This window comes from Geospiza fortis, unplaced genomic scaffold (assembly GCF_000277835.1).
Source record: "Geospiza fortis unplaced genomic scaffold, GeoFor_1.0 scaffold396, whole genome shotgun sequence".
Lineage (NCBI taxonomy): Eukaryota > Metazoa > Chordata > Aves > Passeriformes > Thraupidae > Geospiza > Geospiza fortis.
The window spans coordinates 1,171,334-1,187,798 of NW_005054345.1; the positions used below are offsets into that span (position 1 = coordinate 1,171,334).

At 38.9% G+C, this 16,465-nt stretch overlaps 1 protein-coding gene across 3 annotated transcripts in view; it reads right to left on the minus strand.

The window, feature by feature from the left end:
- The window catches only part of EPS15 (epidermal growth factor receptor pathway substrate 15), a 47,410-nt gene that overhangs the window by 30,065 nt on the left and 880 nt on the right, over positions 1-16,465 (minus strand). For all 3 annotated transcript variants that reach the window (XM_031058575.1, XM_031058573.1, XM_031058574.1), the window contains exons 2-10: positions 10,217-10,258; positions 6,276-6,365; positions 5,914-5,961; positions 4,826-4,921; positions 4,356-4,421; positions 3,796-3,921; positions 3,309-3,368; positions 2,367-2,561; positions 791-936 (exon numbers count right to left, since the gene is read on the minus strand). In XM_031058575.1, coding sequence (XP_030914435.1) covers positions 791-936; positions 2,367-2,561; positions 3,309-3,368; positions 3,796-3,921; positions 4,356-4,421; positions 4,826-4,921; positions 5,914-5,961; positions 6,276-6,365; positions 10,217-10,258 — 869 coding nt within the window. The remainder of the gene's footprint in view (positions 1-790; positions 937-2,366; positions 2,562-3,308; positions 3,369-3,795; positions 3,922-4,355; positions 4,422-4,825; positions 4,922-5,913; positions 5,962-6,275; positions 6,366-10,216; positions 10,259-16,465) is intronic.

The window sequence follows — 16,465 nt, forward strand, 5'->3', positions numbered from 1 at the left end:
AAAAATCTTCATTTCTCCAAGTACAGCCCTATTTAGTGTAGTTGCTGTCATTTACAAATGTGAGAATTTCTAGGGTGTACCTCCTCTCCTAGACCAAAACTAGAGGCATAGGAAACATCACTCAAACACACATAGCCACTTTCACTTTGCATGTTGGGGCCCACAGCTGTGCTCTGGTGAAAAGCACAACCAGGGCTGTAGGTCACTAGCAACACCTTCAGAACCAACACAAGTTTATTTACATTTTCCTGATTTTCCTAAATTAGCAGTTGTGTTAACCATAACTTGGGGAAAAAAAAAAGTTGCTCCTATCAGTGTGCCCAGCAACAACTCATGGCACAGAAAGAATTAAAAATCATTGACTGCAATGAAGGCATTTCTGTAATGAATAATGCCATATAAATGCATTTCTGTAATGAATAATGCCAAATAAAAGCTGTAAGGAAAGACATGTTGTAGAATGAGATGGGACATAAATCTCGTATGCTAAAAATTTTATAGAAACAATTCCCTTTCCCAGTACATGAGTAGGATCAGTGATCAGATACCTGTGATGATATGATGTCTTAAATACACAGGGATAGCTGAAGTGCAGCATTTGTAACAATCTGTGTTCAGGCATAAACCTGATTTCCACCCATTTCTGTCCCAGAACAGAAGCAAGTAAGTTATCACTGGTTATACAAAGGCCATGCTATTATTTACAGAAATGTCACTTTCAGAAATGCCAGCATAGCAAGAAGTGAGAACTATGCCATCATCTACACAGCTGTCACAGGAAAAAACCTACCAGATATGTGCAAGGAGAGCAGAAGGCAGTCCTGTTTTCAGGAATAGTTCTCTGGCTTCCACACCTGACACAAATCCATCCATGTCCTTGTCAGTTTTCACAAAGATCTCATCGTACTTAATTTTGTCTGCAGGCGACACAACCCACTGAAGGGGGGTGAGGATGGAAGGGAAAAAACCAAAACCACAACACTAAGATACAGGCAAGTTCTGTTTCCAGTTCAGACTTACATAATTCAAGGACTACAGCATAGATTTTAAAAAAGTGATACAGGTGCCTAGCTCACGAACCAGTTTTATCCTCCTAAACAGACATGCAGAGATCCTCAAGCAACTGCAAAAGTAGAAGCTTTTCCCTCAGGAAAGCAGCCAGGCTGCTTGGTGCTGCTCTGTCCCTTTGCCTATGGAACCAAGGCATTCCTTGGAGGCTGGATCTCCTCCCTCATCCCTGTGCTCAGTCACAGTCCTGCTGACTGTTTGACTCTATCAATTTTATTCTCCTTTACACAGCTGGGAAGCTTTAGCTGGAGGGACTGGAGAGCTGCTCAAGCCCAGGTTGTTAATAGCTGGACACATTCTAAACTGAAAAACTTACATCTGAACAAGGTAAAGATGGAAATTAGAGCCACTTCTGTTACTTGAGCAATTTTTCACAACATTCAGCTAATATAAAGATATCTGGGTCTTTTTGAGTGAGAACAGCTTCAAGTGCATGTATGGATGCTAATTAATTTCAGTGCACACAGACAATTAACAGATGACTCCCAAATGGTGCTGTATACAAACTCGCCCAGAATTGCTTTGTAATACATACAGCAAGATAATTTCCAGGTTAAAACCTTGGCACCTCCAAAATTTAGATGCCAGTTTCTTACTGATTACTCAAATAAGGGTACCCAAATGTCCAAGCTGCATCTGATGCATTAAGTACCATAATTCTTACCTTAAATACCCTTATCAATGCTTTTTTCTTGTTTTGAATATAACAAGTTATATATAAGCTACTTGGAAAGACATTTCCCAACTTCTGGACTCTAAAATGATGAGGAGTAAATAAGATATCTGGGGACAGTAAGAGGCATCAAGTTGCCTAATAATCACATTTAGAACAAAAATCAAATCTCCACCTTTCGTTTTCTTTTTCCATTGCTTGCATTTATCTATTCCATTTTAATTCTCCAAATTGCACCCATGCACACACATACAAGACTGCCACAATCTGTTTTAAGAATGTGTCCACATTCCAATCAGTCCTCATCCAGAAAACTTGTGCTCCGCAGATGTGTCCCTGGACCACTATTTTTTTTTTTTTTGAGCTTGAAATAATTTGTTCTAAAAATATCTTCAAAATCTGTACTAAACAGTATTTTTTTATCCAATGATTTATATCTGAAGACATCTAGGAAAAGTAAAACAGGGTAAATTTTACACCTCCCCATCTGGTCTTCCCATCAGCCTCCTAAAACCAACAAACAGGGCAAGAAGCAAACTAAAAACCTGTATCATGTCTCTTCATAGAGGCAGTCTCTGAAGCACAGAGCTAAGAGCAGAAACCTTCTAATACTTCAGAACTGTACCTGTGTTAATGGTGTTTTGGCAGCTAAAATGCCCACAGGTGGCAAGGACTGATGAGATTCTTTGGTAGAAGATGGTATTAATGGCATTGCTCCTGGAACACTGAGAGGTTTTCTCTTGGATGGTGGCACCAAAGCTGCAGGCAAGGACATTGGCACTGGTTCATTCTCCAAAGCACAGTATACCAAAAACATGGCCTGAACAAGAAAAAAAATGGTGTGTGGATGTAAATATATTAGAAATATATACACATATATAGGGAGAATTCATTAAAAAATAACTTTGTAGTATTTTTTCATTATGTTTCCCCTTCACAAGCCTCTCAATCGATGCAGCTCATTGCCTTCTAAATTGTGTTTTCACTATCACTTTCTTTTGAGGATCAGTGCTGAGCAAGTGAAGTTCAGTATCTTTTAGAACATTAAAATAATCTTCCAAGCTTGTGCCAGTACTTGTGGAATTTTATTTGAGAGAAGACTTCAAACACTTTAATTTATCACCATTTTCTCACAAATTGCTCCACTTAGCATTTAATTCTTTTCTTGTGGCCATCTCTAATTTAACACTTCTTACATTATTTCATCAGTCCTGGCTTTAACAGTGTTAAAATTCTAACTTACTACAAACTTTCCTCAAGGATACCTTGAGGCATTCAAGTTCTATAAATACTGAAGGTTAAGGTAAAACTCAGTGCACTCAAGTGTCTCATGGGACAACAGATCTCAGGTGTAAGTTTTTAATGGCTCATCTAACCCACAAAGAAAGTTACTGCTGTGTACTGAGACACATTCAACAGACAGAAACATTACACAGCACTAAAACTTGATTAAGGACTCTGAGTAAAGATAATACATGAACCACACAGTCAGAAATTAATATACAGTGCATCTATTTTAAACCCTGCCACCAGGCTTTCAAAACCCCAAGAGGCAGAAGATACTTACAACTGCAAATTCATCTCGATCCAACATTCCATCACGGTCAATATCACTCAATTCCCACACCTACCAATAAAAAGCAGAATATAGGGATCTTTGACTAAACTGCAGCAGTTTCCTACTTAAAACCTCATTAAAAACAAACATGAGAACAGCCTCCCTCCACCATAGCTCCAGTTCTATTAACAGCATTAGTTTCCAGTGAACAATGTAAATCCACATAAACCACAGAAAAACAGAGAGATTCTTAAGTTGGAGACAGTCACCCAGCCTGACCCAAGTGTTAAAGAGTACACATAACTGATAAACTGCAGCTGGAGGTGATCTATCCAAATAGCAAAAGAAATTTTATTTTTCTGTTCAAAAGTCACACTCCATAAAATCTAATATAAAAGGCTCATTACTACAAATCTTCAATTTGAAAAACAGTTATTGCTGAGTGCAGCACAGGTATTAGTTGTGGACTGACAATTAAGAAGAAAGATATTCTTACTCGTCCTAAGATATCCACTGGCAGTTTTGAGTTGAGGAGCACAGGTTTCACCTTATCCCCTGACAACAGGCCATTCACTGGATTTAGGCTGTCAAAAATAGAATCATACTTGACCTTGTCTTCCAGCTGCAGGGGCAGAAGAAAAATATTACTTATGCAAACAGTCACATTCATAGCATAAGAGGCAGAAGTTCTTTCAAAAGTGTGAACTACTTTTTTTGATAAAGACACATTGCAGTTCCTGATGCTTATAGGAAAACATCAAAAAGATGCTATTTTTAAGTCAAAGACTCATCAAAACCCTGTGAGATTTCTTCTTCAATTATTTTCATGACTTCATGTAACAACCTTTTTTTTTTCTTTATTTTAAATTTCTAAACATGAGGAGATTTCCCAAGAGTCAAGTGTTCTTATTAAATTAGGTCTATTAGCCCAATTACAAATTTGACAGGAATGGTAACTATCATACTTTAGAAATGCAGCATTAGATTTTTCTAAGAAAGACAGGTTTTCCTGCAAACCAGATAACAGTTCTAGGTAACAGCTAATATTTAGTTTACCTTTACAGCCCATGGTAGATCACTTGATGCTGTTCCACTGAGTAGCAAAGGACTACCAGTATCAGTCTAAAGAAAAACAAGGCAAAAAATCAGCAGACACATTAAAAGAGATGTGATTCTGACTTTGCAAAACCACCCCCTTATTTGAGAAGCTGCTTCTCAAAGCCAGAACTACATTTTAGTCATTCATACCAAAATTTAGAGCAGAAAATTTAAAATGTTTATTCTATTAAGGACAACACTAACAGAACAAATACCACATATCTCCAAATTATACACAATTTTATATTCAAATCCCCACTAGAACATGTAGCAGCTTATTCCATGCTGCTTGATTTTTTTCCCTGGTGTAGGGCCCCACTGCCCTACAACATCACCTTCTGAAGTCTTTGGTATTTACACCAAACCTTCCTAATTTTTCACTTAAAAGCAGTTCTTAATAATATGTTCAATTAAAAATGAAATCTTACAAATCTTGGTGGAGGAACAGGCAAGTTAAGACTACTCAGGGAAACATCCAATCCATTCTGTGCACAGGCTACAAGTCGCAGAGCCACAAAAAATTCCTACAGGGAAAAGAAAAGAAACTTTGAAGGGTTTATAATATGAAAAAAAGAGAAAAATATATATTATATATTAAAATATATATTAAAATATAATTTTAAAAGATAGTAAAATTTCAGAAGACTTAAGAGCTTTTCTAGTATCACTATATAGACGATAAGTTGCACATGGCTTCAAAGGGGGACAGAAAGTGACAGAAAGCAGCAGCCAGCAAAGCTGCATTCCTTCTGTAAGAAAAAGTTTGCAATTAATTTTCCAATAATTTAGTAACTTCCTAGCCAGTGTAGTCAGTTCTGAGCACTCAGTTCTTTTATAACAGAACACTGAAAATTTGAAGTGTAATTGCAGCTGTTTATCTTGGAGGAACTGAGCTGATCCCACAGATGGTTGATGGAGCAGAAAAAAACAGAAAAATAAACCAAAAGAAGCCCAAAAAACCCCAAAATTGTTTTGTAGACATTACAACCTCCTCCTCTTCCTACCATGGGAAGAAGCAGTTCCCTCTCCACAGACTGTTATTTATATTTCAAATCAAACAGCAACACACATTAGAACTTGTGGTAGCACCACTGTGATGAAAATTTTGTCCCCACACTGCTCATTGTCACAGCTTGGGAAGGACAACTCCAAACAGAATCTACCAATGGCAAGTCCACCAAAATTAAAGTAATATGAATTTTGAAGATTTTACAAGAATTTTAATTTCTGCATTATGTCCTACAAGATTATGTGGCAAAAGTCACCTTCTTTGTAAATGCAGTACATTAAACCTTAAATTACTTCTCAGCAAACTGCACAGCTACACATCAGCCCTGGAGAAAATCTGATGAGGCAGCTGAAGGCTGTTTAATTTATTGTAGCTTCCACTCAAATGGGAATTACTTAGCCAGTCAAAATTAGAGAAAAACTGCTTTCCTGAACCAAAAATTTCAACTTTCATCTTGTTTCAAGGCTGGGTAATGGTTAGAGTCATGCACCACATAAATAATCATACCTGTTTGTTCAGGATACCTTTGCCATCAGTATCAGCTAGGTCCCAAATCTGAAACATAAAAATAATAAACAGTTCACAGCACTTCAGAGGAAGCTGGCAAGTCCTCTCTCTATTTATAATGGACTCTTGAAGGAATGTTTACATCTTAACTTTCATGATAGCACTTAATTGTGGTGACAAATGTAAATATTGCAATAATTTCCATGACTGGATAGAAACTATTGGAATTATTGGATAGAACAACTGAAAACACATTAGGGAAGATCATGTATCCTGTAGTACTACTAAGTATTTTAATTTAAACAGGATACTATCTGAAGCAAGGAGACAGAATAATTAAATAAAGAACTGCCATTAAATACCTTTCCAAGTACCAAATCTGTCAATCCAGACTTTTTCAAGAAAACAGCTGCATCAGAAGCTAATACTCTTCCAGCATTAGCAGAATCAACCTGGGGGAGAAAAAAATCCTCACATGACAAACTGGCTTTTGAATTGATGCCATCTCTTTACACAGGCTCTCAAAAAGCTACAGAAGAATGCTCAAGTTAACAGTCATTCTGAGGACTATCTTCTGAACCTATCTAATTAGTCCCTCCTAATCACAGGCTTTTCTTCTCAATGCCATCAAAACATGTGATTTTTAAGAACAGAGAATTCCAAGGTTTGATTACATTTCATTGTCCAGCTCTGCATTCATTACTGTTAGGGTCTGAAAAAGAAAGCTCTGCTTTGAAGATACCTTTACCACCACAGCAGAGGGAAATACTCCCTAAAGTGAAATTTATTTACACAGTGAAGAAGTTGGTGATATTGGCAGCATACCAATCAGAATGCATTTCTCCCTGGATCAATAGAGAGATCATTAAAACAGAGAGTTATTCAAGTTCTTAAGTGGAAACAGTATCTAAACCAAACCTTTTCAAGTGGGGAAAGAAAAAGGAAAACTTACATCACCTACATGGTGATGGTAAGGGCAAGGGAAATAGAGGAAAAGCTGAGAGACCTTGAGAGCCTAAAGAAAAGGATTCTTAAAAAGGGCACAGTATGGAAAATAGGACTAAAGGTTATCTTCAGTCAATTCAGACTGTCAGCCTTACTACAGCCCACAGGTAGGGTGATGATGATGACAACTGCACCATTTCCAGTCTCACAGCTCTGTGTTTAAACAAAGGCCATATTCAATATTGTGTTTGGAACACAAGACCAGCTGCCCAAGCTCACAGCTGCAGCACACACAAGGTGCTCAAAGCTAACAGCTTCCCAAGATGGGATTAGAGCTGGCTCCTGAAAGACTCAGGGGAATTTATCATTTGGAAGGAATGCTGCAGCAGTTGTCTGTAGATACCTCTGAAAGGGAACAAAACACTCTGAAATCCCCAAATCGTAATTTAATATGAGAGTGAAAACAACTATTGTTTTTAACATAACCAGTATGATTTTAATTAGGAGAGAGCTTTTCCTGTAACTGAGGATGCCCTGGTCAGAGCAATAAGGTTGCAAACACTACAATCCAGCAGTTAGGCTGAGTTATGGGAGAGCTGTTCATCTATAGGCACAAAGCTGCCAAGACAGAGCATCAAACCTCCTTTTAAATAGTGGAGTTGACCTTGCATGTAACACAACAATCTTGGCATCCACTCAGAAAACCTCCAGCCTAGCACTCCTCCTTCAAGCAAGTCAGAGAACACCACAGCATCAGCTGTGTTTACTTTTCAGTTCCCCAAGTCCAAGCCAGAAGAAGGTGACTTTAAGGGATTTAAGCAGGATTCTTACTTAACCCAATACTGATCTAGTTTATTTTTGTACAATTAATTATCAAAACCTTAGTAACTAATTTTTTAAAGGGCTGATTTCAATTTCTTTACAAATTATTGAGTCTTGAGTGCTAGGGTGGGGTTACTTATGTTTGATTATTGCCCTGGGATGATTGCTGATATTTATCACTTATACACCAGCTTGGCAGAGCTTTTGCCCTGATGTGTAAGGAGCAGTTTCCACAGCTGCATCAGCCAACAACCCCCTTGTTACAGCCTGTGTTTTGGAGCACCAGGAATTACCAAAAGTTACAAACATACATCTGATGTGATTAGAGCACAAGGTTACAGTGAGAAGTGCTCCAGCTCAGGACTCATCAAGAATTCAGCACTGCTTCCCTGCTGCACTGCATCATGTGATTAAGTAATTTCCTAGTGCTTTATGACAGGTATTTAAGTTTATCCTTTAACCTCACCCTGCTTTGAGTCAGTCTATAAAAGGTTAAACAGAAAAATATTTATTTGAAAGAAAAGAGTGCCTACTGAAAGGTTGAGGTTCCAATCTCATTCTAAGTACAAAGGGCAGGATTTACACCCATTTCACAACACGCCTTTTGCCAGATGAATTCCTTTAAGTTTGTGATAGAACTGGAAGTGTGCTCAGCATCAGAGTTGTTCCAGGTGATGAATTTATTCATATAAAAGCACACTCCACCAGCACCATAAGACAAAGTGGGAAATGTCTCCCTGAATTTCTGTTTTGAAATCTGACATCTCCTTATCTGAGGAATGGAAGGGAAAAGTTCCCGAGTGGAACTGAAATTCTTCAGACACGTTTGAAAGCTCCTCTTTAGGAAAAATCCTTCCAGCAAAGAGTTCATCTGAGCAAGTCAGAAAAATAATCCTCTGGGAAACAAATCCACTGGCAGCGCTTCACTAACAGTAACATCATGTTTAAGGAATCCTTGTTCCTGTACACTAGTGAAACCACTAGACAACAAATAGTGCTCTAGTTTCACTAGGCTATGTATTCCAACAAATGGAAGACACTGACTTAGCAACCAGTATCACATTTGTGCTTCAATTCAGCTCCTTTATCCGAGTTTTTGCTCTACACTTCAGTGGCTGAGCAAATGCAGTCAGGAGGAAGAGACAGAACAAGGCAAAGGTGGTACCTGACAGTCAGAGTCAGGACTGAGCTGGCAAGCACAATGTGCAGAACAATCAGTTCCCAGCCTTTTCTTGTGCCCTTATAATGATATCTTAAAATAAGGGACCCTCCTAAGGTTTTTAATCCAATGCCTAGAGACAAACACACAGTGGATTTGTCCATCTGAAGAAAAACTTTCTGAGGGTGATACTATCTCCTTCAGCCACCAGGAGCCATCTGAACTTTGATCAAGGTAAACTCTCTCTTCTTGTTTAGCAATTTCAAATCTGCTACTGTCATGCAGTGGAGAAAATCCCTTACTGAAGTACAATGGCAAGCCCAGACTTCAGGCATCACTGGCTGATACACCTGAGCTGCTGTTTTTTGCACTTGATAATGGGACTAATCTTCTAAGCACAATCTGAAAATAGGGCATGGATAGAAATCATGGCCTTGTCCCTCCCCCAGCACATAAGTTTACATTCTGATGTTGACACACAGAAGAAGCTCCTAAATAAGGAGGTCATATACACCATAACCTGTCTTAGAGGAGCATTACTAGTTGCACAAAGGAAAAAAAAACGTGGTTGGTTTTTTTCTTCAATTACTCAACAGGTGTATTACAAAACAAAATTACTTGAAATTGTTTTATACCAAGTAGTTTAACTTCCTTGAAAATTTTTTCAATACATTTGTACAATAAAGTACATTATGTACATGACAGAAAATACTGTTATTACAGAATAGGTGAAACAGCTATTTTTTAAAAAAAGTTGTATTTATAGGAATCAAGACATCTTGGTGTCAGAATACAGAAGACAAGGGATAAATAAAATTTATATTCTTATATTTTATTAATATGTAGTTTTTATTTTTGCATCAAGTAGTCAAAAGATTTGCATCAGTCGAGTGAAGCTGCAAGAATACAGGCATTCTTTTTGCATTCAGTGGCCTTCTATCCAAATTTCACTCCTTACAACATCCTGTGATTAACTCCGGGGATATTCTGAGAGAGAATCAAGTTTTACATTGTGCTAACTGAGCTACAAATGCAAGAAATTCATCTTCACTTGTAAAAAGTAACCAAGAACATCAATACAGCATTTTTAAAGAATTTACTCCACCTCAAGACCTCACAGTCTGTTAGAACAGTCAAGTGATGGACGTCATACACACCTGACAGTTCCCTAGAAAATAAGGGTCATCTTACAAATATTAAATTTATACTGACAGAGCTCAGACCTACATGTTAGCTACTATAAAAATACATTTTAAAGCACTATTATTTTTCTTGAACTTTTATTGTTTACACACTGTTGATCAGGCTGAGTCTATAGCAAAAGAATATCAATTCTTTAAAATCCAGATGAGGTCTGTTCTTTCAGAATATACATACCTGTCGATAGAATTTCTCATACACAGGATTTGCACTCGATAGCTGTAAAAGAGACACAGAGGAAAAATGAGCCCTGGAGATCCATATTTCAATTTCCCTCTCCCTGGACACATAAAGATATAAAACACACTCCACTGGTCTTCAAAGAAGCATTAAGGATTTATTCTGTACAATGACGAGGAACTAGGACAGCTCCTCGTGCTGTAACTTTTCCAAGACTTTTCTTGTTTTGCAGTCATTGACACCACCCCAGATCAGATTTCCCTCAGCCAGGTCACCAGGTGAGGCTGTGTGAAACAGGAACTCTTAGGCAACATTGCCTGGGGGCAAAAGCAGAAACCTGAAACGACTCAGGCTAGGAAGTGCTCTCTAATATTAGAGTACAAAGCAATATTATTTTATTTCACTGTCCTCTGCATAATTCTTTAGAATTTATGTAATATGCTACCAGTCTGTAAAATTTTCAGTTACCCAAATTAATCCCTGGATTCAAAACCAAACCCACAGCAACAGTACCACATTAAAATAGAATAATATTCTAACTTTGGGTTTTGTAACTTGAACCCTTGTTGGGGATAACTTCTGCCTTCATTCCACTGCCCTCTACCAGACATTAGGGCTCACCTAAAGTTAAGTGGACAAGGATAAAACAGCTTCTTTGGAAAAGGCTCTTTCTTTATTTTTAAATTATTCTTAGAAATGCAAAAAAAAATGTTGTCAATCACATCTTTGAAAAAACCTTTACTACAGGTTGTATAAATGGTTGACAGTCAAATAACACCACATCCATTTTCCTACAGCTGTTCTTTTGCTTGAGCACTCCATGTTCACAGGTGCTGATTATCAGAAAATATTACTAAGAGAAGATGTTGGGTAGAAATTCATTTAGCTTGATCTTGTGCAATTACAAAAAGTGTGCAGCATCACCAGAACATCCTAAATACAAATTATAGAGTACAGCTAGAAATAACAGGAGCGCTTCCATTCAGAGCTTGTTCAGCAAGTATAGTGCCCCAGACACTCAGCTTCTGATTTTCTAGTTGGTTTTTGGCTTTTGTATTTTGCATTTTTTGGTGGGTTTTGTTGTTGTTGTTTGTTTTGGGTTTCTTGGTGTTTGGTGGGAGAGGACAACAACTGGGACACACAGCTGGTAAAGTTTTATTTGATTACTAGGAGGTGGGTGGGAAAAACTTCTCCCAGAGCCAGACATGAAAAATTACATATGCTGGGAAACCATCATTGGTATTCACTGCAATACCTCCATTTTTATAGCTTAACCTTGCTCTGACTTTGCTCTGGTACCCAAAGACTTTTACTATTTCAGCCATCAACTAAACATGCAGTTACACATCCCTTAAAATAGCCTGACACAATATTTTCAGGTTTTGCCAGCCCTCAGACTGCCACAACACCAATACAACAAACACCTTTCAATCATTTTCCAGCACTCCACAGCACACTTTATTTTCTTACCTAAACCTCACATGCTTTATTTACCCATTCAGATACACTTTGCACAGCAACCTACAGGGGCAGTTCTCCCAAATACTCAAGTATTTGACTTACTAAATGTTACTTCATGAGAAAGTAAAAGTCTAGGCACAAGATAAAACTAAAGCTGTGAGCAGAGAAGCAGAACAGAGCTGGCCAGCGCATCAGCTGGATTCCTGTGCATCATCCCTCTTGCCCAATGTCACCCTTTGTTCAGCCAAATGTCTCCTTATTACAGCCAAACTGATCACTGTCACTCCTGGGCAGGAAACATCATGTTCAAGTCCTGCAATGGAAACACTAAGTGCAAATAATCTTTTCATACAGTACTTAAGAGTGTGAGCCAATAATTCTTTACTTCATTAGTGCTTCCAATATCCATTTTAATATCAGTATGACTGCAGTAACTGGAATTTCCTGTGAATGGAAAAACAGTAGTAAAAAAGTTTCTCAGACTATTTTACTAGTAATAAACTTGTTCTTTCTTCAATGTTTACCCCACAATAAACAAACAAATGCAAATATAATCTAGGATATTCTTCTGGGATAACAAAAAACTACAGTTCAACACCTTTCCAAATGCTACCTTAGAATTTACCTGGCAAAATTCTTTTTATGGGATTTGTAACAACCATGTGCAGAGTAAATTCAGCTTGTTTTAAATGCAAAATGAGGCAGGGACGAAAGGTCAGATTCCAGTGTATAAAAATAGAAAGACATTATTATGGCTCCATTTCAAAGTTGATCACTTCATAAGGGTAATGTGTGTTGTAGTAATTACAACCTTTGATACAAACCTATGAACTTTAGAATGATAACCTAGGAAATAACAAACACCTTCAGGGACACCCATCTTTTTCATCTTCTGTTGTCAGTCAATCCCCATGTTTTCATGCCCCTGGCAAATTCCCATTTAGGTGTAATAAGATACTATTACCAGTCTGCCCACCCCATCCAGCCACGACCTTCCTTCCAAAAGGGCTTAAAAACAAACAAACAAAAGCTGTCCATTGAGAAAAACAAAAGTAATTTCCCCTTCCAACCCCAATGAGGTAACAGGGGAGAAACAAGCTATTCTATCCTGATGAAAATCCAAAATACCAATTCTATCACAACACAAAGCTCTAGGACTCATTTTAAGAGTTTCCAAAAGACACAATCTGGCCTGAAATGTTCTTCCTGTAGTTAGCCAGCCAAAAAGCAGGTAAGCTCAAGGCAAGCTGATTTCTTTACAATGCCATTTCAAAACAATAATCAACTTCTCTCTTTTTCCTCTATTGCTTTATTGTCTTAGCTGAAGTGTTTCAGGGTGAAGCTTTCTACTACTTTCAATTGTATAACCAGGAATATCTCCTACAGCAATAACAAATGTAAAGAAAATATTTACTATAAATTTCTACACAATTATTACCAAGTACTTTAAAATGGAGCACTTTCTTTCCCATTGAACAGCTGAAGCAGGCACAAGAACTGCTGTCTTCTCTCTGCAGAGATGTCTGTCACTGCATAATTAGAAATGGTTCCATTTAATTTTCAAATTGCTACAGAAAATCTCCACCATCTTCTAATCAGTAACAAAGCCTGTGCAAAATGAAAGAGTAGCTGTGCTGCCTTTTAAAAGGCAGCTTCTCTCTAACATGGTGGATGCAATACCAACCAAAAAAATTAGGTTCTATCTGCTTTAGGAGCAGTCAGTCCCCTCTATGTGCAGGTTAAAATATGCACATGCATAGTCTGCTTTCTTCATCTGCAGGACAGAAAGAGGAACAACAGGTTCCTCATTCCACTAAAAATTACGAACTCTGATCTTTATTTAACAATTTTGCTGATTTCTTAAAAAAACAAAAACAAACACCAAAAGTTTGCAAGAGACCTCAAAATCTCTGGCTCTAGATTATACATAATATGTTCATTACTATGACGGCATCATTCATACTGCAAGTATGTGGATCCTGTGTATTCCAGTAACAAGACCTTAATCCTGGCAATGTGTGCAGGAGACAGGAATCCATCCAGCTCAGCCTCAGTGTAATACTCCATGTTTTCCTTCAACAACACAGCATTCTCAACCCTGCAACACAATGCTCAAGTCTAAAATGAGACTTGTAGCCAATTAGGATACAAATTGATATTACATGATTTTGTCTCGTTTACCAAAGCAGCTCGTAACTGTTTCAAGACAATTACCACATTTCTCACAAAAAGCATTTCATCAGGCAGACAAACACAAAGTTACCTTCCTTTTCCTCCTGAGTACTTTACAGTGCTTCCCTGAGCTGCGAGCTTCCCCTTCAATCACAGCCAGTTTTTCAGAATAAACCACAAGTTCTATTTTCAAGAGCAACTAGAAGGTACTGAATGTCCATATTAACCCACCTTTCAAGAAATACCTCTGCCCCATTTTCCACATCTTTAGTTCTTTGTTCTTCCTCTCCTAAATTCCCCATATGAAATTGAGCAACCATCCTTGGAAGGTCAAAACATACAACCCCTTATACTGGTTATAGCTTAATTTGACTTCTCCAACAACAGATGACAATCTGTGAGATCGGTCAGTTCCTTCTCATTGCTGTTGTTTGCTTGTTTCCAAACTAAAGGCAACCACAACAAAACACTCCCGTGGTAGAAGTTCCCTTAGAAGTTCCACATTAAATTCACAGTCATGCATGCCTTCAGCAAACGCAAGTGGCAACAAGATGTTCCAGAATGGGTTCAAACTGGGGAGATTAAAAAATACTTCAGATATTTACTATTACAGGGAGAGAGGAGGAGGAGATAATCACCTTCAGTTTGCAACCCTTGTTCAAGCATACTTGCTGTAATAAATTTCACTACAGCTACACAGTCCTGAAGTATTTTTACTAATCAGTGAAAAGAATACAATTAGCACAGAAAAGTTTCAAATTACTGAAATTACAGCTTTGATATTCAAACAAAGGACATACAGCCCTCTCAGACACTGCAGCTGCAAAGCCATCTGAAAATATCCTCATCTCAGCTGGAAATACCCAACGTCCCAGCCATGCTAAAGCAGTGTCAAACCAAGCACAGGAAGGGGAACAGAAAATCGGACCCAGTAGTGAGTTTGAGTGCAGGTTCATGTGCCTCCTGCTTTCTCCATGTGACCTGGAGCAGATCGTAGTGATGTGCACAACTTCACTGCTGCTGTCCGTAACCGATCTCAGTGCAGCCACCACCGCACTCCCCACCCCCGTGCCCTCATTTTCACTTCCTCATGCTCCTCAACAGATTCTGGACACTTCAACACTTGTGAGGACCTTTTATAACCCAAAAATCCCACATGTTAGAGCCTACATTGAAAAGAATTATCTTCAGGCTTGCTTGACTTCCTAAGATGATTCTTATGCAACACAAGAAGAAAAAACAAACAAGCCAAAAAAAGAAATCCCCGCACAAATGGTCAGCACACAGAAATATCTCCCTCAGTTTAACCACTGTTGTAAGCTGCAGCCACAATGGTTTTAAGGATACTGGCAATTTTTCTGCTTCTGTCAACATTATCACATTTGTATTTAGTCCCCCATCCACGTGACCAAAAAAGTAAAGAAATTCTACAATGAAAGGATTACACAGCCTGTAAGCAATAATGTCTTGCTGTAGAACACACCAGAGCTGACACCCCACTCCTCTCCCCAAATCAAGAGACAGAGCAGCTCCGTGAAAACTTATTTCCCTTCAGTAAGCAGATGTTTAAAGCTTTTTCATTTACTTGAAGACTATTAAGAGACTCAGACAATGCTAACTTAGCCATTTTAATATAAAGCAAGCTTTCACAGAAAGTACCATACTTCATAACTCTATATCTTTAGACTCCTAAAGACACATTTGTTTTCTCCATGTATTTGCTCACCTTTTCACTGAACTACCCCATCTTTCCTTGAAATGCTTGATAATCTCAAAAGTGAGCTATGTAAGTAATTGCAAACTTGTGTAGCCTTGCTGCCAGATTTTTAAGTTTACTTCCATGTGCTTAAGCAATTCATTGAGCTCATTTACCCGCTTTGCTTTCTGTAAATGTCACAACTGGCTATCAGACTGAAGCATCCCAAGCCAGGAGGGTGAACCAATAGGCACACCTCAGCCTTATGTCAGGCAGGAATGGGAATTTCTAATCTCACTGCTAAATGAAATTAAAAAGTACCAAAAAGTGCCGTTCGTTAGCTATTGCAGCTCTAGGGAATAAGACACGATCCTAACGGTATAGAATAACCTGTGTGAAGTGATTCCATCACCGCCAGGAAAAAATGCGAGCAACAAGGATTGAGGTGAGGTGAGGTGAGATGACAGGAGCACGAAACAGTGCCAGAGTCTCCAAGTTTTTAGGGCCATCACCTGCACAGCTCTTCACTCTAAGGCACCTGTATGAGCACTACGTGACAACAGTGTCCCCACACCACGGGGCCCACCAAAACCAAGGTAAAACCATACTGCAAGCAGTATCTGCGGAGACAGGCTTCTGTTAAAACAAGGAATTCGTCGGTCCTTCGCAGGGTCAGCTGCCCATGCTCTCACTGCCCCGGAGAACCCCCCGATGCCGGGCGTGCCCGCGGGGCTGGCACCGGGTACGGACACCTTAACCCGGCGCTATCGCCTTTCAGCCCCTCCGCGAACGCTCCCCGAGCCCGCCCGCCCTCGGCGTTCCCGGGACGGGGCTCGCTGGGCTCCAGCCCGGCGCCCCGAGTCCTACGGAGACAAAAGACGGACCGCGACCGCCGCCGGCGCAGCCCCGCCCGCCCA